Raw genomic sequence first — 26,444 nt, forward strand, 5'->3', positions numbered from 1 at the left:
CTGAGGGTTGCGATCCGTTGCCGGACATGAAAAAAGACAAAAAGGAAAAAAAAAAAATAAAGACACTATAAGTTAAGTAAAGAATCAATTAGAGGGCCGGCCCGGTGGCACACTGGAGAGTGCACCGCTTGGGAGCGCAGCGGCGCTCCCCTCTTCGGATCCCACGTGGAGACTGGTTCCCGCTCACTGGCTGAGCGCGGTGCGGGCACAACACCAAGGGTTGCGATCCCGTTACCGGTCAGTAAAAAAGACAAAAAGGAAAAAAAAAAAAAGAGAATCAATTAGAATACTATGTGTACTGGGAGAGCACTAGTGTACCTGGCTCTGTTCTCTTTCACCATAGCAGTTCTTGCCAGGTCACCAATGACCTCCACATTGCCAAATCCAGTGGTCAGTTATGAGTTCTCATCTTTTATTTTTATTTTTTTTATTTATTTTTTATTTTTTTGTCTTTTATCTTTTTCCGTGTCTGGCAACGGATAGCAACCCTCAGTATTGCCCAAGTACCGGACCGGGGACCGGCAACGGGATTGCAACCCTCGGTGTTGCTCCCGTGCCTCGCTCAGCCAGTGAGCGGGAACCGGTCTGTATGTGGGATCTGAACCCTCGGGCGGGAGCGCCGCCGTGCTTCCCAAGCGGCGCACTTATCCAGTGCGCCACCGGGCCGGACCGAGTTCTCATCTTTTTTGATTTTTCATCATTTGAACAGTTGGTTACTCCCACCTTAAGAAACTTTCTTAAGTGACACGTCTAGTTTTTGGTTTACTTATTCTTTCAGCGAATATTTATTGAGCACCTTTTTTGCCAGGGAGTATTCTTAACACTTAGAGATAAAGCAGTAAACCAAACAGATGAAGTTCTATACTCTCATAGAGCTATATCTTCTTGGGGGAGGGGAGATACAGAATAAACAAGGTAAATTGTGTGTGTGTGTACACATACATACATATGAGGGTACTTCAGAAAGTTTGTGGAAAAATGGAATTGAAAGACAATACAAACCTTTTCATGAACTTTTTGAAGTACTCTCATATATATGTATGTGCATACGTGTAGTTTGTAAGGGCTAAGGAAAAAAAAAAAAAGAAAGTAAGATAGGGACTATTGGGAAGAGTTTAAATAGGTGTTTAGATGGGGTGGCAGGAAAGTCTCACTGTAAAGATAACACTTGAGTAGAGACTTGGAGGTGAGGGAATATGCAGTGTGAATATCTGAGGAAAGGATATGTTTGACAGAGGGACTATCAAGTGCAAAAGCCCTGAATTGGAATGCCTAGTGTATTTGAGGAACAGTAAGAAAGTTAGTGTGGCTGGAGTGGAGTGAACTTTGGGAAAACTAGTAAGAAATGAGGTTTGATTGAGGTAATGGTGGTGGTGACGGATTGTGTAGGACAGTGTAGGCTATTGAGAGGATTTTGGCCTTCCCATTTGAGATTGGAAGTTATTGGAACAATGTAATCAAATTAGTGACACGATTTTACTTATGGTTTAACAAAGTCACCCTGGCTCCTCTATTGAGAACATACTGTAGGGAGAAGTGCAGAATGGAAGCTAGGAGACCACTTAGGAGACTGTTGCAATAATTCATTCAAGAGATATTGGTGGCTTGCACTAAGGTGGTAACAGTTAAAGTAGTGAGAAAAGTCAAATTCTGGACATATTTTGAAGAGAGAGGGAGCATGATTTACTAATGGGTTAGATGTAAATTGTGAGGGATAAGAAAGATCAATGATGATCACAGAATTTTTGGTCAGAACAACTAGAAGAATGGAGTTGCCCGTTATTGAATTGGGAAACACTATGGGAAGAGCAAGTTGTCTATTTTGGGAGGAAGGGAAGATCAGAAGCTCTGTTTAGAAGGGTTCCATATGAGAAACCTAAAAGACAAACAAGTGGGGTTGTAGTTGAACATATATGTCTATAATTCAGGGAAGCAATCTGGGCTGGTATAAATTTGGATATTATTAGCATATAGATAGTATTTAAAGCCATGAACCTGGATGAGATATCCAGGGAGCAAATATAGAGAAAGGATCTAAAAAATGGCTTCCTGTGGCCCTCCAATATTTAAATATTTGGAAGATAAAGAACTGAGAAAAACGTGACCAGAGAAACAGGAGGAAAACCAAGAGAGTGTGGGTTCATGGAAGTCAAGTAAAGAGAGTATTTTGGGGAGAAAGGATGATCAGTTGTATCAAGTAAAATAAAGACTGCTTCACCTTAATGGAGGTGTTAGCTGTTTTGCAATGATTACATTGTAATCACAAGACTCCCCAGGAGACTGTTTATGCCCAGGTGATCAGGGGAAAGGGGGGAGCAGGAAGAAAACAAAATGAGTAATGTCATTATTAGTACACAAAACTAGCCTCCTTCAAGATTTGTTCCAGCAGCTTCTACTTTACTTGGTTATTAAAAATGACACATGGCTAGCAGCTCTAGATTCTTGCTATTTGGAAGTGTGATTGTCAGACTATCAGTATTAGCATGACCTGAAATTGCAAATTCTCAGGTCTCACCCCAGCCCTACCAAATCAGAAACTCTAGGTGTGGAGCCCAGCAATTGGTTTTAATCACTTCCAGGTGATACTGACATAGTCTAAAGTTTGAGAACCAGTGCTCTAGATTTTCAACCCGGCTACATGTTAGAATCACTTGGAGAGTTAAAAACAAACAAACAAACAAAAAATAAAACTACCAATAGTCAAGCCTCACCCCTGGGAATTCTGATTTAATTTATTTAATCTGGGGTCCAGGTATAGTTTCTTTCTTGTTGTTTGCTTCTGTTTTTAATTTTTAAGTTTCCCAGATGGTTCTACTATGCAGCTACGGTTGAAAAACTACTGCTCTAGATATAGTAGTAATCCTGTTCAACTGGTGGTGGGCTAGAAGTCAAACTGGAAAAATCTCAGAGCCTAGCCAAATTTATTCACTTACTATTATGCATTATATAACAATGTGCATAAGGATTTTTCCCTATTGAGGATCATTTCATTCAAAAAATTTCTTTCAACACTTCTTTGGAAATTCAGTTAACAAATATTGATTAATACATGCTGTGTGTCAGTCATTGTTGTAAGTGCTTAAGGTATAATATGAACAAAAAATGGCAAAGTCTCTGTCCAATTGGAATATACATTCTAGTGGGGGACAATAAGATAAAATATGAGTAATAGTAAGTTTAGATATCTGATAACTACTATAAATAAATTAGGGTAATAGAATATGTTGGGATAAGTAGGGGCAGATAGGGAAGGCTTCTCTGAGCAAGTTACATTCGATGTAAAGCATGAATGATATGAATGATGCAAAGATTTGAGAGATCATTCTAGTCAAAGAATTTGAGAGCATAATACATTTGGCCTCTTTAAGGGACAGAAAGGCCAGTGCAGCTGGAGCATAGTGGACAGGAGAGAAAATGGTAGAAGTTAAGGTTTGAGAAGTAGGTAAGGGCGTATCTTACAGAACCTTATAAGTGCCATCTTAGATAGTTTGGATTTTATTCTAATTCAGTAGGAACCTATTGGAGGATTTTAACCAGATGAATGATGAGTTCAGATTTACATTGTTTTAAAAGATAACTGGCTATTTTGAGGAGTCTCTAAAGGGGAGCAATAGAGGAGGAAATGTGGGTAGTCAGAAGGTTCCTGAAATAGTTCTAATGCAAGATGGATGCCATCCCAGATTATGGTTGTAGCAGAGAAGATGAAGGTCATGATAGACAAGCTGGTGGAATGCATGTGATAAGTGAGGAAAAGAGGAGTGGTGAGGATGAAATTTAGGTTTTTGGTCTGAGAAACTGAATGTATGGTAATACATTTATTAAGGTGAGGAAGAACAGATTGGTGGGAGGATTAGTAAGGAGGAAATAAAATTCTCTTTTGGATTTATTAAATTTGAGGTACCCATGATACATTCATTGTCCTGGGATAGAGATATAGATTTGGGGGTTATCACTATAGATATACACTTAGAACCATGGGATTAGATGAAATCACCTGGCAGAGGAAGGAAAGACAGCCAAGACAAAGCTCTTGGACACTTTAACATTCAGAGGTTGGGCATGGGAAGTAGGGCCTAGCAAAAGCATCAGAGAAGGAAGCAGGGCTGATAGATTAGAGTCTGGAAAGCCTAGCAAGGAAAGTGATTCAAAAAGGAAAGAGTGATCAGTTGTGTCAAATAGTTTACCATTAGATTTGGCAAGGTCAAACATGATCTTGTGAAGGAGAAGTGAAGGAGAAGAGAAAAGCCTACTTAGAATATGTTGGGATAATAAAGGGAGTTAAAAAAGATGAGAGCCCTTTTCAGGAGATTTACTGTTAATGGGGAGCAGAAAAATGGAGTGATAGGTGAGGGGTCAAGGGAGTTTTTTTTTTTTTTTTTTTTTTTTAGGAGGTATATTTGAATGCTGATAGAAATGACTCAGTAGTAAGGAAGCAATAATTCCAGAAAGCATAGTTCTAGGAGTGAAGTACTTGAAAGAGAGGGGAATATGATCCGTAACAAAAGTGACGAGTTCAAGCAATAGAAACATTTTTTCCATTGCACAAGAGAGAAGTCACAGTCGGCCAGCACAGTTACAGTTAGTGAATTTGGTGGGGATGAAGTCTCCTTTAATTCCATCTATATTATTCATTAAGTGCAAGGTAGGATTATCAGCTGCACAGCAGAGGTTGAGGATGGGGGGACTATGGTCATGAGGGAGTTTGGAGGTTGAGAGAAGGAATACAAATTTATCAGCTAATTGTTTAATAGGATTAATAGTATAAACATTTTACACTAACAGTGTAAAATGCTCATTTGAGGTAAATTTAGACACTGATTAACACAATTATATATAAGGGAAATATACAAAGGTGAATACAGCTCCCTTTATGTTTGTTAATGTGTTTCTCGTTTATAGCTACGGTAAATTTAGAGATTAAATACTTGACATAACTTAATGTGTAACTGTGGGATTTGATGATATTGCTTATATCAAATTAAATTCCATAACTCAGCAATATTATTTATAGCTACGGTAAATTTAGAGATTAAATACTTGACATAACTTAATATGTAACTGTGGGATTTGATGATATTGCTTATATCAAATTAAATTCCATAACTCAGCAATATTAATTGGAAAAAGAACTTTTAAAAAAAGAATCTGTTCTTCCCATATGTTTCAAATGATGGTGTCACACTATGGATGGGTATTCATCTCATGAAGTGTTTTAGAATAGGAATACACCTTTAAGTGGTTATTTCTATCATCTGTCTCCCAAATTAATCTGTAAGTGTTATTGAGTTCCTCTATATGTTCAGTAATATACTAGGCATTTTGTGAGTAAGAGTTAACTATAAGATATTAAGTTGACCTTAAGGATACCTGAGAAACACTCAGGCTTTCATTCTCATTAAGAAAACTGAAACTATCAGAAGATAACTTCTGTATTCCACCCACCCATTGGCAATACATCAAGCTCCTATTTTATATTAATCCCTCCATTTGTGCACTAGGTCCTACACTTTTTTGCCTGCTGCAGAAATTCTTGCCTTTACCTACTTCAATATTTTGCTCTGTACTGGATGATTCTTGCCTTCACCATATATCAATATTTTTGCTCTGTACTAGATAATTTCTTTTCAACAAATGATGTTAAAAAAACCCTGAATATCGGAAAAAATTAACCTCAACCTATATCTCACCATATAAAAAATTTAACTAAAATTGGGTCACATATTTTAAATGTGAGAGCTAAAACTATAAAATTTCTAGGAAAAAGTACAGGAAATAGGACACAAAAATAATGAATTGTAAACAGTAAAATTATAAATTAGACCTCATTAAAATAACTTTTCAGATTTCCAGGTAACTGAAGACAGTGGGTGGTATGCAGTAAATTACCCCCCCAAATCTCTTTCCCAAGAAAACAGAATCACTTTATGGTTATGAACTTTCTATGCAAACCAGAGTCTCAGTATCACTTAAACAGAGAATACCAAAACTGCAAAATAACTATCAAAATGAAATAAACAAGTAAATAGACTATAGATTGTGAGTGCCTAGTTTCTCACTCTTGGAGGAAGAAGTTATAAATAAAGAAAGGAACAAATTTTAAATGAACCCTATAGTTTTGGATTAGAATCAGAGGTGTTGATATGAACTCATAGTTATTTAATATTCATATGGTTATGTGATGGATGAATAGACACATTTTGTATCCTTGAGAATGTAGATATGAGTTATTGCACATGTATATATTTCTTAGTTCTGTCTGATAAGACAGCCTAGAAGCACTAACACTCCGGTAACAGTGACCACATCTAGTGCCCAGATATTGTTCTCTAAACACCATTCTGCAATAAAAGGAACTAGGGCTTCTTTGCAAAGTAGTTGATTATAGGGCTGGGATAGTAAAAATACTGAAATATTTTGTGGTTCAAGAAAGTAAGTTAGTGTTCAAAAAGAGATGGTGGCTTGTTGAAAGAATACAGAAACCAATCTCAAGGATCTCCTAAAGGTCAAAGATAAAACAATTTGAGCTACAAAATAGATGGTGGAATTGAATTTTAACCCATAGAATAAAACAAGGGTCAACAGACAGCAGACTGTGGGCCAGATCTGGGCTGCTACCTATTTTTGTAAATAAGGTTTTATGGGAAAACAGGCATGACTCTTTGTTTACATTAGTATTTTGCAATCTCTTTTTTATTATTGCCCCCCCCCACAGGAGCCCTTTTAGAATTTTTTTCCTGAGCACTTTTACCCACTATAAAATTTTAATACCACAGAGACACTGTATATTAATTCATGTATTGCATGTATGACAGTTCTTCAAAAAAGTTCATGGAAAAATAGAATTGAAAGATAATATGAATCTTTCCATGAACTTTTTGAAGTACCCTGTGGTCTCTCCATGTATAGGAGACCAATTTTCACCCCTTTGGAGATGATATTGCTCCCAGAGGGAATGCATGGCTTACATATTGTCTATGGCTGATTTGGTGTTACAACAGGTCAGTCAAGTAGTTGTGACAGAAACTGTATTGCCCACAAAACAAAAAATATTTACTATCTGGGCCTTTACAGAAAAAGTTTGTTGACCTTTGAAATAAAATATCCATGAGTTCAAGCAGATATGAACAAATATGTATTAAATAAATAGGGGAGAAAAGATAGTTCATGATAGTAGAATTCCAATTAATAAATGTAGAAGAAAAAAGGGAAATAAGAGGATCACATTAGGCAAATACTGTAGTAGTATATGTTTTGGAAAAGGTCCATCAGTAGATGCTAAAATGATTGGGTAAAAGTTTGAGAAGAAACAGGACTTACATAGAATCAAAGTATCTCCCCTAAGATACTTACTGACTGCAAAGAGAAACCTTACAGTGGCAGGCACCAATTTGACCAAGGGATCAAGATGGTGTGAGGAAAAGTACAGGGTATATGGAGCTCAAGAAGGGGATCAAATAAGGCTGTACTTGATGTCCTTAACTCCACTCCTATGCTGCACATGTGTGGAACTGCCTAAAAACAGCATATCAAAGGCTTTGAGAACTGCACTATAATAATCCAAGTTTCAGATTTTTCCCTGTGGTATGTACATGTGGTAGTACTGCAAAGGCTTTAAAAACTGAACTAACATTTGAATTGCAGAAAGAAGCTTGGACAAGTGCCCTGAATTAATTGGATTGCTTGCCTGCTGAAACAAACAAAAATATCAGCATTCTCTAGGTTTTAACAGGACCCAGAGTTTAAAACATAATACTCAAAATGTCTAGGCTATAACCCAAAATTAGCATACAAAGAATTAGGAAAATCTCAACAATTTATAAAAGAAAAGATAACGGTAGTGAGCCCTAAGATTTCCTAGATGTTTGATTTATCAAATAATTTAAAGCAATTGTTATAACTGTATGCCATGAAGTAAAGGGAAACACTCTTGAAACAAATAGAATGTTTGAAGGTTTGAGCAAAGAAATCGAAGTTGTAGAAAAATGGAATAGTTAGAACTGAGAAATACAGAACTAGAAGTACAAAATCCTCTAGTGGACTTATCTGAGTCTACATGATAGCCAGATTGGCTTCAAAGATATCCATACTCTAATCTCTGAAATCTGTGAATTTGTTATGTTAAAACAAGACAAAAGTGACTTTGCAGATATAATTAAGATGTAGACCTTAAGATAGCAAAAGTAACTTGAATTATCCAGATGGGCCCAGTCTAATCATGTGAACCCTTAAAAGCAGAGAACTTTTTCCAGCTGGGCTGAGAAGACATACAGCAGAAGTCAGAAAGATTCAAAGCATGAGAAGGATTTAACATGCCATTGCTGATTTGAAGATGGAGGTGGCAGTGTAATGAGGAATGCAGGTGGCCCTAAAGAGGTGAGAGGCTCCCAGCTGATATCCAGTGGGGGACCATGACCTCAGTCCTTTAACCACAAGGAACTAAATTTGGCTTAAATTTTGAATGAAGTTGGAATTCAGTTCATCCCCAGAGATTTCAGAAAGGGATGCAGCTGTGTTGACACCTTGATTTTTGGCCTTGTGAGATTGTAAGCAGAGACCCAGTTGAGCCACTGTAACCAGATTTTTACTCTGCAGAAATGTGAGATAATTTTATTTTGTTTTAAGATGCTAAATTTGTGGTAATTTGTCACATTAGCATAGAAAACTAATAAAGTCTGGGGTAGGTTTTTACCCTCTTTAAAAACTAATAAGTTAGGGCCGGCCCGGTGGCGCACTGCTACAGTGCGCCGCTTGGGAGCGCAGCGGCGCTCCCGCCGAGGGTTCGGATCCCACATACAGACCTGTTCCCACTCACTGGCTGAGCGAGGAGCGGGCGCAACACCGAGGGTTGCGATCCCGTTGCCGGTCCCGGTCCGGTACGGGCGCAACACTGAGGGTTGCTTGTGATCCGTTGCCGGACACGAAAAAAGACAAAAAAAAAAAAAACTAATAAGTTAGACTTTTATTGTTTCTTGGATGCTGGCAAAGGCATGACATTCATGGGTCAGAGACAAAGGACTTTATAACTTATGGCATAGCAAACAGCATGAGCCCATAACTGCAGAATGCACATTCTCTTTAAGTGCCATTGTAGTATTTACCAGTATAGTCTATATACTATAAAATAAACCTCAATGAATTTAAAAGAACTGAAATCAGGTAGAGTATGTTTTCTGACCATAATGAAATCAAAATAAAAAGCAATAACACAAAGAAAACAGAAATAACTGCAGAATGCACATTCTCTTTAAGTGCCATTGTAGTATTTACCAGTATAGTCTATATACTATAAAACAAACCTCAATGAATTTAAAAGAACTGAAATCAGATAGAGTATGTTTTCTGACCATAATGAAATCAAAATAAAAAGCAATAACACAAAGAAAACAGAAGGGAAATTAGAAAATATCTTAAACTGGGAGAAAATGAAAATAAAACATATGAAAATTTGTGAAATTCAGCTAAAGTAGTGTTTCGGGGCAACTTATAGCATTAAATGTATATATTTGAAAAGAAGAAATGTTTTAGGTCTAATCTAAGATTCCAGCTTAAGAAACTAGAAAGAGAACAGCAAATTAAGCCCAAAGGAAACAAAAAGGAGGAAATGAAAAAGAACAGAAATTAATGCAAACAGCAAAACAGTAGAGAAAAAATCAACCCAAAAGGTGGTTCTTTGAAAAAATTGATAAAATTGATAAATTTATAGATAGATCAAGAATAAAAAGAGGACAGAAATTACCAGTATTCATCATATCACTGTTTATTCAAAGGCACTAAAAGGATAATAAGGGAATACTAAAAACAACTCTCTCTGTACATATACATTTGACAACGTAGATAAAATGGACTATTCCCTTGAAAGATATAAACTGTCAAACTCACCAAGAAGAAATAGATAACATAAAGAGTCCTGTATCTATTAAAATAATTGGATCTGTAGTTCCAGGTCCAGATTATTTTACTGGTGATTCTGCCAAATATTTAAAGAGGAAATAATACCAATATAACACAAACTGTTACTGAAAATAGAAGAGGAGGGACTACTTCCCAACTCTTTTTATGAGGCCATCATTACTTTAACACAAAATCCAGACAAAGACATTAGAAGAAAAGGGAAACTACAGATCACTGTCCCTCATTAACACAGATGTAAAGGGGCCAGCCTGTGGCTCACTTGGGAGAGTGTGGTGCTGATAACACCAAGGCCATGGGTTTGGATCCCTATATAGGGATGGCTGGTTAGCTCACTTGGGAAAGTGTGGTGCTGACAACACCAAGTCAAGGGTTAAGATCCCCTTACCGGTCATCTTTATAGAAAAACAAACAAACAAACAAAAAATGGATGTAAAAATTCTCAACAGAATAAGCTAGTAAGCAAATAAAATCCATCAATAGGATAATATATCATGACCAAGTAGGGATCACTCTGGGATTATAAGTCTTGTTCAACATTTGAAAATTAACCAATGTAATTTGATGTACATATTAATAGACAGAAGAATAACCATATGATCATCTCAGTAGATGCAGGAAAAGCTTTTGACAAAATTCAACATCTATTCATGCTTTTTAAATGCTTAGCAAGTTAGGAATAGAAGGCCGCTCCCTTAACCTAACTTATAAAAGCATCTTTTAAAAACCTACAGCTAAGTTCATCCTTAATAGTGAGAGACTGAATGTTTTCCTTGTAAGATCAGGAAAAAGACAAGGATATCCTCTCTTAACCATTCCTAATTAAACATCCTACTAGAAGTTCAAGCCAGTGCAATAAGGCAAGAAATAGAAATAAAAGGCTCATAAGAGGAGAGGAAGAAATAAATTGTGTTTGTTCCTAGATAACATTGTTGCCTACATAGAAAATTCCAAATAATCTACCAAAAAAAAAAAAGCCACCCAAAACCACACACAGAGGAAACACAAGTCTTAAAACTAAGCGGATCTATAGCAAGGTCATAGGAGATACAAAGTCAACATACATAAATTAGTTGTATTTCTAAATACTAGAAGTGAACAATTGGAAGCTGAAATTTTAAAATAATACCATTTGCAATAACTCAAAGAATATCTTGTATAAACTTTACAAAGTCTATGCAGGGTCTGTATACTAAAAACTATAAAATGAAGCTGAAAAAAACAAGACCTAAAAAATGAATGGATATAATGTGTTCATGGATTGGAAGTCTCAATATAGTTAAGATGCCAATTCTCCTCAAAGTCATTTATAGCTTTAATGCAATCCCAACAGGATATTTAGGATATACAGGCTGATTCTGAACTTTATAGGAAAGATGAAGTAATTGGAATAGCCAAAGCAATTTTGAAAAAGAACAAAGTTGGAGGACTCATTATACCTAATTTTAAGGCTTATTATAAAGCTATGGTGATCAAGGCAGTATGATACTGGTGAAAGGACAGATGCATAGCCTAGTGGGTAAAAATGTAGGGTATAATTTGTGACAAATTAACACAGATACAGTCAGTTGATTTTTGACAACGGTGCATGGACAATTCAATGGAGAAAAGAGTCTTCAATAAGTGGTGCTGACACAATTGGACATTCATAAGAAAAAAAAAGAACCTCAACCTACATGACAGCTTATACAAAAAAAAAAAAAAAAAAAACTTAAAATAGATCATAGATTTAAGCGTAAAACATAAAACTATACAACTTTTAGAAGGAAATATGAGAAAATCTTTATTACCTTTGGTTAAGCAAAAGCATGGTCCGTAAAACAAAAAATTTTTGAACTGGACTTCATAAAAATTAATGTTTGCTCTGTGAAAGAAACTGTTAAGAGAATGAAAAGAAAAGCTATACTTTCTTGTCTGGGAGAAAATATTTACAATTCACATATTGGACAAAGAGATTTGTACTGAGAATATGTGAAATACTTTCAAAACTAAAAAATTTAAAGACAACTCAATTAAAATTGCTAGAAGACTTGAACAGATAGATTATAAGGAACGTTACTTAATATCATTAGTCATCAGGAAAAGTCTAATTTAAAAGACTGACAATACCAAATATTACTTAGAACATAGAGCAACAGAAATTTTCATACGTTGCTAATGGGAGTACAACATGGAACAACTACTTTGGAAACTGGCAGTTTCTTATAAATCTAAACATGCACCTAACCTTATCCTTGTTCTTTACTGTGACTTTGAATATTTCTGATCTATCATTTGTAGATCTCACTCACACTTCAAGTATGAGGACCTTTGTGTTTTTCCTCCCCAATTTCCAAGATTGGAGAAATTTCCCTCATGTTACATATATTAAATATATGCCTTTTTTAAAGATGAAAAACAAGACTAAAATGAATAATTTACTGAGAAGACTATGAAGAGCAGAGCCAGAGTTTTGAACCTAGATCTGTCTGATTTGAAAGACTGTTTTCTTTGAGTAAACCTTTTACTCAAAAATATGTACAGAATGTAATGCCAGTAGTTTTTGAACTTTCTTTACTATTGAGATAATTATAATTTTCCACATCCTTGCTAAATACTTTTTATTTTCTGTCTTTTGTTGTCATAGAAGTGGTATATCATTGTGATTTTGATTTGTATTTCCCTGCTGATGACTGATGTTGAACATCTTTAATTATGCCTTTTCTTTATCTTCCTTGGGGAAATTCAGATTATTTGTTCATTTTAAAAATTGGGTTATTTGCAGTTTTATTGCTGATCTGTAAAAATTCTTTGTGTGTTCTGGATACAAGTTCCTTATCAGATATATGCTCTGCAAATATCTTCTCCCATTCTGGGGCTTGTTTTACCATGTTCTCAATGGTTGTCCTTTGAAGTGTAAAAGTTTTTAATTTTGATTAAGTCCATTTTATATATTTTTTCTTTTGTCACTTCTGTTTTTTATATTACATCTGAGAAACCATTGCTTTACTCAAGATAGTAAGATTTATGCCTGTGTTTTCTTCTGACAGTTTTATCATTTTAGCTCTTACATTAGGTCTTTGATCCATTTTGAGTTGACTTTTGAACATGGTTTGATATATCGGTCCAAATTCATTCTTTTACATGTGGATATTCAGGTGTCTGATCTATTGAAAAGACTGTTATTCCCCCATTGGTTTTGATACCATCCTTGCTGAAATCAATTGATCATAAATGTATGGGTTTATTTCTGGACTCTCAATTTTGTTCATTGATCTGTTTGTCCATATGCCAGGATCACACTTTCTAGATTACTGTAGTTTTGTAGTAAGTTAATGTGTTTTGAAATTGGAAAGTGTGAGTCTTCCAACTTTGTTCTTTTTTCAAGATTATTCTGGCTATTCTGGGTCTTTCTGAATTTTAGAATCAGCTTGTCAATTTCTTCAAGAAGGAAACCTACTATTTTGAAAGGGATTGTGCTGACTCAGATCAATTTAGGAGGTATTGTTGCCATTATAACAATACTACATTCTTCAAAGCCTAGAATAAGAGATGTCTTTCCATTTATTTAGAGCTTTTAAAATGTCTTTCAATGGGGTTTTGTAGTTTTCAGTGTACAAGTCTTATACTTTAAGTTTATTACTAAGTGTTTTATGATACTACTTTCTGATACTAGTGTAAGTGGGATTGTTTTCTTGATTTAACTTTTGGATTTCTTTTTGCTAGTTTGTAGAAATGCAACTGATTTTTTATATTGGTCTTATATCCTGCAGTCTTCCTGAACTCCTTTATTAGCTCCCCCCCCTTTTTTTTGTTTGTTTATTTCTCTGTTTGTGGATTCCTTAGAATTTTCTATATATAAGATTATATCATCTGCAAATAAAGATAGTTTTACTTCTCTGTATTGTTCCTTTTTCTAGCTTAACTGTCCTGGCTATCATGTTGAATGAAGTGGCAATAACAGACATCCTTGTCTTGTTTCTGTAATTGCGTAGCATTCAGGCTTTCACCATTAAATATGTTGTTAACTATAGAGTTTTGTAGATGCCCTTTATCAGGTTAAGGAAGTTCCCCTCAATCCCTAGTTTGTTGTTTATTTTTGTCATGAAAGCGGATGGATTTTGTCAAATGATTTAGGTGTGTCTACTGAGATGAACATTCATGGGAGGTTTTTGTCTTTTATTCTGTTAACGTTATATGTATTTGTTGATTTTCATACATCAAACCAACTTTGCATTTCCACTCATCTTTTCTTTAACTGGTTACTCATTTAGTATTCCCTGACTTGACGAATACCACCCCAAACCGTGCAGATGCCCAAGCCAGAAACCCAAGAGTCCTCTTAGATCCTTCCTTTTCTTTTACCCCCTACAATCGTTTTTGTTGTTGTTGTTGTTTGTTTGTTTGTTTACCAGTAAGGGGATCACAACCCTTGGCACAGTGTGTTCTGCACCACTCTCAGCCAGTGAGCACACCGGCCATCCCTATATAGGATCCGAACCCGTGGCCTGGGCGCTACCAGCGCCGCACTCTGAGTGAGCCATGGGGCCGGCCCGACAATCAGTTTTAATACCTTCTTAACTTTTCCCTTTTCATTTCAACCTTTACCCTGATGCCAGAAGTGATTTCTCCCCATGTCAAAGACAAATCTGATAGTCTAAATCTACTTATAGAAAAATTTATCAAGTAGAAATTTATATTTGTTCCCTGCCTTCTGCTGATGTACATAGACCATTACCAACTATTAAGTCTTTGTTTTGTTTTTAAAGACTCAAAGATTACTTTCTGTGGTTTATGGGTGATCTTTCTGCATTTGTTCCCTGCCTTCTGCTGATGTACATAGACCATTACCAACTATTAGGTCTTTGTTTTGTTTTTAAAGACTCAAAGATTACTTTCTGTGGTTTATGGGTGATCTTTCTGTTTCTTAAAGTGGAATTTGTAATAAAAGTATCAGTGTTATATAGTAGGAGTGCTATGGAATGCTACTTCTGGACATTAAGGTTTGGTCTAACTTTACCTAATAAAAGGAATAGTAAAATGGAACAGAGGGCTTAAAGACAGGTGAGTACCAGGTGAGAAAATGGCATGTGTTAGTGTTGCTATTAATTTGTTGCTGTTGTTCAGTTGATCCCTTGTGAAAGTTCTTTTTTTGAGAAGTTTACACATACTGTATCATGTTATAAGGATTATGAAAGGTATAATTATCATTAACTGTTTAATACTATTGAAGTGGTAACTCTTAGCATGGATTTTTAGAAAAATTATTTTAAATTCAAAGTATTTTAAATGGATAAATAATTAAGGTCTAATGTTCACATTGGAGTATATAAATGTTATATATACCAAATAATCTAAAAGCTCTATAAGAAATTTTTAAGTCTTATTATTTAATTGTTTCTTTATTTTGCAGCCTTGCATTGCATCCTGAACGAGTATTGGTAGCAACAGGACAAGTTGGGAAAGACCCTTATATCTGTGTTTGGGATTCATATACTGTGCAGACCATATCAGTTTTAAAGGATGTTCATACACATGGTATAGCTTGCTTAGCATTTGACTTAGATGGACAGGTATGTGATAATTTTTTCCCTTTTTCCTAAATTATTTTTTAAAAATTTGTACTATAAGTGGTTATAAGTCTATAAATATTAAATTGGGAAGCAAGTGATAAAAAAGTATTTGTTTATCGAAGGGTGGAGGTGGGTAGGTAGAAATATATAATAAGAAAAATAAGAATAAGGAATTTTATTTCATCATATCAAGAACTTTCTCAATCGAATTAATTACTACCTTGAAATCCAAAGAGATTCTGATTCAGAAGAATATTACCTAGCTGTTAAAGAAAATTATATATAGTCATGCATCACTTAATGACAGGGAGACATTCTAAAATTCATCGTTAAGCAATTTTGTCATTGTGTGCACATCACAGAATGAACTTACACAAATCTAGATGGTATAGCCTACCACACACCTAAGCTATATGGTGTAGCCTCCGTCATATATGCAGTTTGTCATTGACAGCAATGTCATTATGTGGTGCGTGACTTCTAACTTTTCCAGGTAGGGTATTTTAATAAGACAGATGGAAGATGTCTTAGGAAAATTAAGTTTCTCTAAGTAGAGCTGTATGTATTTTAATTTTCAGTTACTTTAAAAGTTATCTATTAAAATTACATTTTTATTGAAAATAATAAGACAGTTCCTCTGAGTTATTTTTATACAAAATTAAAGTTCAAAACAAAGGATACAATTATCACTCCACTGACTAATCAGTTTCCAAATTATTATCTATTTCAAGTCAATGATTTTTAAAAAGTTAAACAAGCCTAGAGCTTTTTCATGCTGTTTTTATGGAAGTTGTTATACCTAAAATATATTTTAAAAATAAGAAATAAGATTTTGTAGGTTTGCTTAATTTATAATCTTTTCAAAGTTTTATGTTAAAATTGGACTTTAAAATCATTTTAACTTTCAGAAAAATTTTAGTTATCAGCTTCTCAATTTATAAAATTATTTGTAGATCTAGATTTTACAGAAACAGATTAATGTGTTTTATTCCTTTGAAAATGATAGCCAGTAGATGTTTTATGTACTACTCTGAGGTATAGCTTCTTTGAGTAGCATGGATTAATATGACTTTCTGATAAGAGATGACTTTCTGATAAGGGATCTATAAAGATTTAACTGGAACCTCTTCTTTGGGGAAAAATGTGCTTCCAGGTTTAATATCACTGTATAGCAGTGATTGGCAATTACAAAAACTTAATTCATGTCCCATTTTTGCTATTATCTTTCAAGTCCCTTAATGTCCTCATATCAGAATTTCATTTTCTTTTTTAAAGGAAAGAGAATAATATTCTTTACCTACTACACAAGAGCATAAAATATTATGAAACAAACCTACAAAGTTGTTTTTTAAAATCATTTATCATTTAAGGTGTTTTGAGACTCAAGATGTTTTAACTATGAGTATCTGTATACTTTAAATAGAGATATTTTCTTTTTAACTTTGAAATTGCCCTTTCTAAATGTAATATATTGCATTGTTGAGGAATTTATTATATGAGTATATCTAAGGAGAAATCACACCCATTGCTTTTTTACTACTTGAAAGCCTCTAATTTTGCTTATTTTGAGCAATTTATAAGAAAAGTCTTGGGTACATGTATTTTATCATCACAAATCTTTATGAGAACGTGTTACTTAAAATTTTAAGCTTATAAAAACATAAAAGCTGAAAGATACCAGGCGCATACTAAGTGTCAGGCATTATGCTGAGCCTGAATTTTCTCATTTAATCCTCACAACTCCTCTATGAAATAGATACTATTATTATCTCTATTTTACAGATAAAGAAACTGAGACTTAGAGAGGTTAAATAACTTGCCCCAGATTACACAGCTAGTAAATGGAGCCAGAGCGGGAACCCAGGTCAGTCATACTCCAAAGCTCATGTTTTTAATAGCAGTGCTCTACTGCCTCCCAAACATGTAACTTAGGAGGTGGTTTTTTATATTTCAAAAGGAATACATCCATTTTAAGTACAGTAAATTAAAATGTAAGGAACTGCTACCAAATAAAGATTAAGTTAAGAAGAGTATCTCTGAAATTATGTTAATGAGAAAATGCTTTAACTTAAAAAACATATTTAAAAGAACATATCTATTTGCTTATATCTATGAACTATTTATGGATACCAAGCAGGAAATATTGTATAATTTTTGCATTTTCTACTAGATTTGAAACTATAAGTATCATTTTAAGATTTATCCAATGAATGAGTTTCCCAGTTGGTGGTAATGCTGAATGTTCTTTTCCCAGAGGCTTTCTTGGAAATGAATTGAATATCCACGCTAGTGCTGGCAGTCTGCCGTATTGAAGATAATTAGGACCTGAAAAGTCTATTTATATAAATCCACATCAAACAGGGACTAAAATTCCATAGTAAATGGAACAGGGGGTAGGAGGATGGGAAATTTAACTGGTACTTTATCTTGAAAATATAACCGTAATTTATAAAAACATATTTCTCATGTTTAACAAAATTTAAGTTATAGTTGTAATTCTGCTAAATTATAGAATGAACTGAGAATAAAGTAGGTTTTCTTTTAATCTAATTTTGTCAGTTATGTGCTGGACAAAATAAAGTGTATCAGTTTACCTTTGACTTTTGGCACATTATAAAGAGGACCATGTTTGTAAAAATATTACGGGGTTGTTCACTGGTTTTTCTAATGGCATTTTAGTAATCTCTTGATATCTAGACATATCTCTGTTTTCTTTTAATCTAATTTTGTCAGTTATGTGCTAGACAAAATAAAGTGTATCAGTTTACCTTTGACTTTTGGCACATTATAAAGAGGATCATGTTTGTAAAAATATTATGGGGTTGTTCACTGGTTTTTCTAATGGCATTTTAGTAATCTCTTGATATCTAGACATATCTCAAGTGTCTGTTGTATTATTCTTGAATTTTATTCTCTTCTATTGCCCTGCCACATCCTAACTTCTAATGGCTTTATGTATGATTTGACCAGTTTTTATATTGAGCCCTGCATTTTCTGTATAATTTGTGATTTTGCTTTGTAACATTGTAACAATTCGTTCTTATATCAGGAATATTCATGCTAGAATCTTTTAAGTTTAATTGTTCTTTATTTGAATATGTTTCACAATTTCAGGAACTCATGGGATGCTTCTAGTGTGTATTAGGACATTTTTCTTATTTGAGCATTTGGTGTGCTAGGACTTTTTATAGATACTTCCAATTCAATTCATGGACACAAATAAAATTGCATTTGGGAATAGGAATTTGGGAAGCTGAATACAGGCTTCTTTAGTTTTCCTTCTCCCTCTCTGATTGTTACTTCTTAGTTAAATTTAAAGGAGCCTTTCTTTCTGTCTGCTTTGTAAATGTCAGTGTTCTTTAGGAGTCTATAGCCTTCTTTTCTTTTCACAGTTTTACTTATTCTCTCTGGGTGATTATTTAGATTCATTACTTTAACTTCCATATCAGTTGACAGTGGCTCTGGCTTTTCTCCTCAATTCCAAATACCTCCTCTCTAAGAATGTTCTGTAGATATTCCGTATTATTCATTTGAAACTGAATTCTCCCTTTATTCTAACTCTATCAAAAAACAAAGCCTATTCATCTTCCTGGCTTCTGGCCTACCTCTCCAGCTTTGTCACCTACTGCTTCCTAGTTGACATTCCTCCCCTCAGCCATGTTGAATTGCTGGCACTTTCTTTAAAAGCACCATGGTTTTCCTAATCTTGGGGTCCTTTAGTCTGAAATGCACTTTTTATTACTTTTCTAACTGGCCATTTCTTATTCTATCTTACAAAATGTGGGTTAAGCATTACTTTTGCTGGAAAACTTTATCCTCTTCCTCACCTACTTTGGCTGGGTTAAATGTGAGAAAAGATGATAAAGTAAAAATGATAAAAAGCTAGAAAAGGAGATAGTATTTACTTTCTTGTTTCAACCTCTTCTTTTCTGTTGTTGCTTAACCTATGCTTAGGGAGGTTGATTTTGGCCATGATATGTTTATCAAGGCTACAGAGGAAGTGCTGCAGGTCTGGTTTGCTACTGCCTGTACAGAGCTAAATGCTTTGAGGATCTATTTGGATACATGGAATTTTAAAGCTTTTGGCCAATTGTGGTTTGCTGTGTAGATGATGAGCTGAGCTAGAGAAAAGAGAGATACCTCTAGGTATCTCTCTTTGTACTTGTGAAATTTTAATTTCTACACAGAATACTATAGCAAGAGGTAGATATCTCTGTTCCAGTTAGATATTTGCTGATATCCTCTGTTTCCCCAACATTAATGACTCAGGAGGAGCAAATTATCTCCTCTTGTTCTCTGGGCTTTCTGCTAGCTTGATTTGATGGAGAGCCACAACAAAGAACTATTCTACCCATTTGGAGGCTGAAATAGTAATTTAGCTTTGCAGAAACTGTTTCTAATTGGGTACTAGATGGCATTTCTCATTTGGACAGGTAGCAGGCATGGATTCTTAAAGCTAATTATGGTTCTGGTAAACTAATAGTAATAATAATGATGATGATGATGATAGCAAACATTTATATAACATTAACCATATGCAAGTCACTCTTCTCACTCCTTTATACTCATATATGTATGTATGTTAATTCTCATGTTACCCCTATGAGGTACTTTTATTATTTCCATTTAACAGGTGAGGAAAGTAAGGTACAGAAAGGCTAAATGACTGCCCAAAGTCATATAGCTGGTAAGAGATGGTGCTCAAACCTAGGCATTCTGGTACAGAATCTGTGTTCTAATTGTTATATAACAATTAAAGGTAGTAAATATTGTAAGCTTTGTGGGCCATATGGTCTTTGTTGTAGCTACTCATCTCTGCATTGTAGTGTGAAAGCTGTCATAGACAACATGTGAAAGGATGGATGTAGCTGTATTCCAGTAAAGCCTTTAGGGTACAGGTACAGGTGGGATTTGCCATGAGGGTTTTAATTTGCTGACCTCTGCTGTAAACCAATACTTTTCGAAGTATGTGTTATAGGTTGTTCTTCACATTTTACTTGTGGTTTCTTCTTTGTGCTTTCATTTACTTAGACGTATATTATTAATTTCCAAATATTTGGGGGATTTTCTGGATAACTTTGTGTTATTTTAATTTAATTCTGTTTTTCTCAGAGAACTACTCAGTATTTAAATTTTAAAAAATTGTTGACACCTTGTGATCCAGAATTTTGTGATCTTCGTGAAGTTTCATGTGCACTTGGAAAGGATATGGAAGAATGTATTCTGCTCTTTCCTTTTATTAGGTTCCTGGAACTGAGAGCCTGATTTTTAGAACCCCCACCCCCACCCCCACCCTTCAGTTTCATTCCTCTAAGTTTCTGTCTTCCTAAGTCTCTGTCCCATGAGCAGGGTGAGCTAGCTGTACCCAGAGTGTAACATTGTAACTGTTTCCCTCCCTGAGGCCAAGGTTTCTGTCTCCCTAAGTCTCTGTTCCCCTGAGCAAGCTGTACACGGAATGGAACAATTGTAACCATCTTCCTAGGCTAGGCCAGATGCCAATCTTAACCCTGTAAAAGACACCCAACTGCCTCTTGGCGCTGTCATCATTTTAGGCTCAGCCTGGCAGGTCCGCTTGCCACTTGCTGGTAAAACCTTCTTTTCTTCCTTTACCTGGCTAGCGTCTCCTTCCTTGGCGACCTTACACCTTTCTCCCCCTCTGTTTATTGTGCTATTGTTGTCATTCATTTTATTTCTGCATATTTTGTAACCCCCATAGTAACTGTTGTTACTTTTGCCTTGAAAAGTTAGTTTTTAAAGAAATTTTAAAATGAGAAAAATCTTATTTACATATTTACCATTTAGATAGTCTTACTCATATGTGTAAATCGAGTTTCTGTTTGGTATCATTTTCCTTCTGCCTAAAAATCTTCCATTATCATATTTCATAGTACAGGTTTGCTGATGAAGTTTCTCACATTTTGTCTGCTTGAAAAAAGGCTTTGTTTTGACTCAATTTTCAAAAGATATCCTTTTTTTGGCAGCTGACAGGTACAGGGATCCAAACCCATGACCTTGGTGTTACAAAGTGGCACTCTAATCAGCTGAGCTAACCAGCTAGCCCTCAGAAGAGATCTTTTTAAGTTTACAAGTCTTTGTTGACTTTTCCCCCCTTGGCACATTAAAACATTAAAGAGGTTGCCTGTTGTCTTCTGACTTACATCACTTCAGATAAGAAATCCAAGATAACTTTTTAGTCTTTGTTTCTCCATACCAAATTGTCTTTTTTGTCTGGCTGCTTTTAAGATTTTTCTCTTTAGTGCTGGTTTCAGCAATTGGATTACCATGTGTTTTGATGTGTGTTTTTTCTGTGTGAATGATTATCTTGCTTGGGATTTGTTGAGTGTCTTATATTTGTTTGTTTATGGTTTTCATCAAATTTAGAAAAATTTGGCCATTATTATTATTTTTTTTTCCTTTTTCTTTTCCTTTTCCTTTTCCTGTTTTCTTTTGTCTCCTTTTGGAGCCACAATTAGCTACCTGTATGTTAGGCCACTTGATATTTTCCTAAAGGTTACTGAGGTCCTGTTAATTCTTTTTTCCTTTTTCTTTCCATGCTTTATTTTGGATAGTTTCTGTTGCTATGTCTTCAAGTTCATTTATCTTTTCATCACTGTCTAAACTGCTGTTAATCCTTTGGAGTGAATTTTTATATCCAGTAATGTAACATTTATTTTTACAAGTTTTATATGTTCTTCTTTTATATTTTCTATTTCTCTTTTTACTCTTAGTATATTTGTTTTAAAATAATCCTTGGGCATCTTGAAAATTTTCATTTTAATGGTATCTACTAATTTTAATCATCTCTGTAATTCTTAGATCTGTTTCTATTGACTGATTTTTCCCTGGTTATATTGGTCACATTTTCCTATTTCTTCATATACCAGTAATTTTTTTATTGGATGCTAGACATTATGTATTTTACATTTTGAATGCTGGATTTTTTTTTTTTTTTTTGTCTTTTTTTGTGACCGGCAACGGATCGCAACCCTCAGTGTCGCGCCCGTACCGGACTGGGACCGGCAACGGGATCGCAACCNACTGCTGTTAATCCTTTGGAGTGAATTTTTATATCCAGTAATGTAACATTTATTTTTACAAGTTTTATATGTTCTTCTTTTATATTTTCTATTTCTCTTTTTACTCTTAGTATATTTGTTTTAAAATAATCCTTGGGCATCTTGAAAATTTTCATTTTAATGGTATCTACTAATTTTAATCATCTCTGTAATTCTTAGATCTGTTTCTATTGACTGATTTTTCCCTGGTTATATTGGTCACATTTTCCTATTTCTTCATATACCAGTAATTTTTTTATTGGATGCTAGACATTACGTATTTTACATTTTGAATGCTGGATTTTTTTTTTTTTTTTTGTCTTTTTTTGTGACCGGCAACGGATCGCAACCCTCAGTGTCGCGCCCGTACCGGACTGGGACCGGCAACGGGATCGCAACCCCCGGTGTTGCCCCCGCTCCTCGCTCAGCCAGTGAGCGGCCGGTCTGTATGTGGGATCCAAACCCTTGGCGGGAGCGCCGCCGTGCTTCCCAAGCGGTGCACTGTAGCAGTGCGCCACCGGGCCGGCCCTTGAATGCTGGATTTTGTTGTATTTCTTTAAAGCATTTTGACATTGTTCTGGCAGTTAATTAAGTTCCTCATGGGTTGGTTTACTCCTTATAAAAAACTTGCTTTCAAGCTTTTTTGGGGCAGAACCAGAGTAGCTTTTCCTGTAGGACTAATGGATTACTAAGGTGCACTACTCCTAGAATCTCTAATAAATAACCCGTAAGGTCAGAGATATCTCCATTCTGGCTACTGGTAATTTGAGTGATTCCTGACCCCTTGTGATCTCTCAGAATTGTTTGGCTTTAGTTCCCCAGTAATTGTTTTTTTTGTCAGAATTTCTTCTTTTCATGGCTTCATGCGTTTTACTCTATGCATGTAGAGATTGGTGTTCTCAAATCTGACCTACAGACAGATTTTCTGGAGCTCTTTCTCTGCTCTGCAGATTCTAGCCATCTTGACTTCTCTGAACTCTAGGCTTCGTCTTCTCAAATAAGCAAATCTACTGGACTCTATTTGGTTTCCGCCTTTATGTGCCATAGTCTGGAAATTGCCTCCTAGATGAAACTGGGGTGATTCCAGGACTCTCCGTGTTTGTTTCCCCCTCTTTCAGGGTTCACAGTACTTCCCTCCCTGTTACAAATGTCTGAAAACATTTGTTTCATATATTTTATGCAGTTTCCTAGTAGTTTATGGCAGGGAGACAAGCTCAGACTCTGATACTCCCTTGGCTACAAGTCTTTCATGTTTCCTAACCTCTCTCCTATTTTCCATTTCACTTTCTCCTGTTTTCAATTGTCTTATTATCTCTCTCTAATCTTCTATTTTACTCTTTTGTTGAGTTTTTAATTTTATTCAGTTTATTTTCCATTTCTAGAAGCTCTGTTTGCTTCTTCAAATCTCATTGGATACTTTTTATAGTCTTCTAGCCTTGACTCATATGCAGATATTTTAAAGCCTTACTTTTATTTCTCTATTCACATTAAGCTTATTTTCTATTGTTTTTCCGATAATTCCAATATATGATGTTTTTTGCAATGCTGATTTTGCTGTTTGTTGTGACTTGCTGATTCTCACTCATGGTCTCTTTTTCACACTTATTTTTATTGAATTGCTACCTGGAAGAATTCTTTGAGGGATGGATTTAAGCTGCAGTCCTCCATGTAGAATGCATATTTTCCTGGGCCACTTTGTTGAAGTTGCTTGAAAACACAGCCAACCCTTAGGACAACTCTGAATGAAATTTTCCACTTGAGAGATTCATGATTGATATGAGTTTAGGCCATACAACCATGTGAAGGCTGCTAGTAGTTACAATGTTCAGGGAGCTTTTTCTCCCTCTTCCTGCACTGCTGCTCCTTTTTTAAAAAGGGGTTATTTCTTATTGTCTGTTACTCTGAGGGGTTCTCTGCTTTAGTCAGAAGCCTGCAATTTAAATCCCCACCTTGGGTAGGCCCTAGACTTTATCTCCTGTTGATCTTTATCACCACAGCACAAAAATCAGGGATACCAGGATTCATTTTTTTTTTTTTCCTTTTTGTCTTTTTTTTACTGACCAGTAACGGGACCACACCCCTTTGTGTCGCGCCCGTACCGGTGACCGGCAATGGGATCGCAACCCTCGGTGTCGCGCCCGCACCGCGCTCAGCCAGTGAGCGGGAACCGGTCTCCACATGGGATCCGAACCCTCAGCGGGAGCACCGCCATGCTCCCAAGCAGCGCACTCTCCAGTGCGCCACCGGGCCGGCCCTACCAGGATTCATTTAATGCCTTTAGTGTTAACTAGATATAGGTGCTCCTTTACCCTCCAGGATTCTCACTGGGAATCACTTTGTTTTTGTTCTCAGATTTCTTAATTCTTTGACAGCTTAGCAGTGCATTTAGAAAGAGGTTTTTACATTTTATCTAGTATTTTTAGTTTTTGGCAAGAGACATGTTTAGGATATTTTGTCAATCCTATTGTTAGAAATGGAAGTCTCTCTTCTGTTTCTTAATGTGAAGAACTATACACATATGCAAATGTTAATGAGATGAAATACATCCAGTCTTTGTTTATGAGGTCTATAAAATATAGATGTGTAAGTGTTTATAAAACTCACGAGTAGTATTTATTTGCCATTTATAATTTGGTTCCTCTCGTTTGTTTGCCTTTTTATTCTCTCCTGGACTTCTTGGACATAATTCAGCGATTGGTTTCAGTTGGACTTGATTCAAAGAATGCAGTTTGTGTTTGGGATTGGAAAAGGGGAAAGATGTTATCAATGGCTCCTGGTCACACAGATAGAGTAAGTATTCTCCTTTCAGATTTCTAATGAGTACTGGAGGGGAAAGGATGGAGGAGATTTTATTCTTCTGTGTGTTTTTATTGCCAGATAGGTCATATATAATTAAAATTTTATAATTTTTAAAAAATCATACAATTATAAATACCCATAAAAATCTTACAGTGCATATAAAGTGGCACTCAGAAACACGATTTAATATATATAATGTCAGCACAAAACTTTTAAGGCAGTGTTTGCTTCAGTAAAACTATGCATTTTTTATAGCTTTATTGAAATATAATTGATATACAAAGGACCGCAAATATTTAATGAATTTAATGAAACTGTACAGTTTGATGAATTGCAAATATCCGTTATTCACATCTCAATTTAAAAATGGAATGGTTTGTGCCTAAGATCTGTACTAGATTTACCACTAATTTGTTGCATATATGTTATAGATAAGGTAAAAAATGATGTTGTTTGTGTGAGTTTAAAATGATATAAATTTTTTATAGATTTAACATTTTTAACTTTGGAAACTTGTTAAAATATATATGCCTTATTCCAGCTTGTATAGGATTGATATAAAGAATACTCTGTAGTCAGCTTTTAAGTTAAATATACTACTTTTATAAACATAGAACAAGAATTTTATTATACACTCTTAAAAGTGTCTTAACTTTTTTGTGTGTGTAGTAAAATCCTAACCTCAATTAGCACAGAGGTATAGTCAATGATTCTATTTTGTGGGAACCTACAAGTCTATAAAAGTTGTATAGAAAATTTTGTGTATATTTGCATTTTGGAGAACATATTTGGTTTTCAGCAGATTCTCAAAGGGGCCTGTTACACATTCACACACACAGTTTAGATAATTATTAAAATGTGAGGGATATTTTATTAGACAACTGTGTGTTCTGACTCAGATGAAAGCATTTCACACATTAGTACTTTGGATTTAGTAAATAGACCAATTATAAAAAAATGAATTGTCAGTGGAATTTTTAAAGTATTTTTGGGTTAGTATTTTAAAGTTGCTTTGCCATTTTTTCATGTAATCTGTATTATAAGTTGATAAACACTAACTTATAAGACTTATTCTTTTTTTTTTTTTTTTTTTTTTTTTTCGTGACCGGCTGCACCGCGCTCAGCCAGG

At 35.1% G+C, this 26,444-nt stretch overlaps 1 protein-coding gene across 1 annotated transcript in view; it reads left to right on the plus strand.

Moving 5' to 3' along the window:
* The window catches only part of LOC103607774 (echinoderm microtubule-associated protein-like 5), a 44,610-nt gene that overhangs the window by 8,815 nt on the left and 9,351 nt on the right, over positions 1-26,444 (plus strand). Inside the window, exons 2-3 of the mRNA XM_008592239.1 lie at positions 15,302-15,461; positions 25,208-25,306. Coding sequence (XP_008590461.1) covers positions 15,302-15,461; positions 25,208-25,306 — 259 coding nt within the window. The remainder of the gene's footprint in view (positions 1-15,301; positions 15,462-25,207; positions 25,307-26,444) is intronic.

Source organism: Galeopterus variegatus, unplaced genomic scaffold (assembly GCF_000696425.1).
Source record: "Galeopterus variegatus unplaced genomic scaffold, G_variegatus-3.0.2 Scaffold7706, whole genome shotgun sequence".
Classification (NCBI taxonomy): domain Eukaryota; kingdom Metazoa; phylum Chordata; class Mammalia; order Dermoptera; family Cynocephalidae; genus Galeopterus; species Galeopterus variegatus.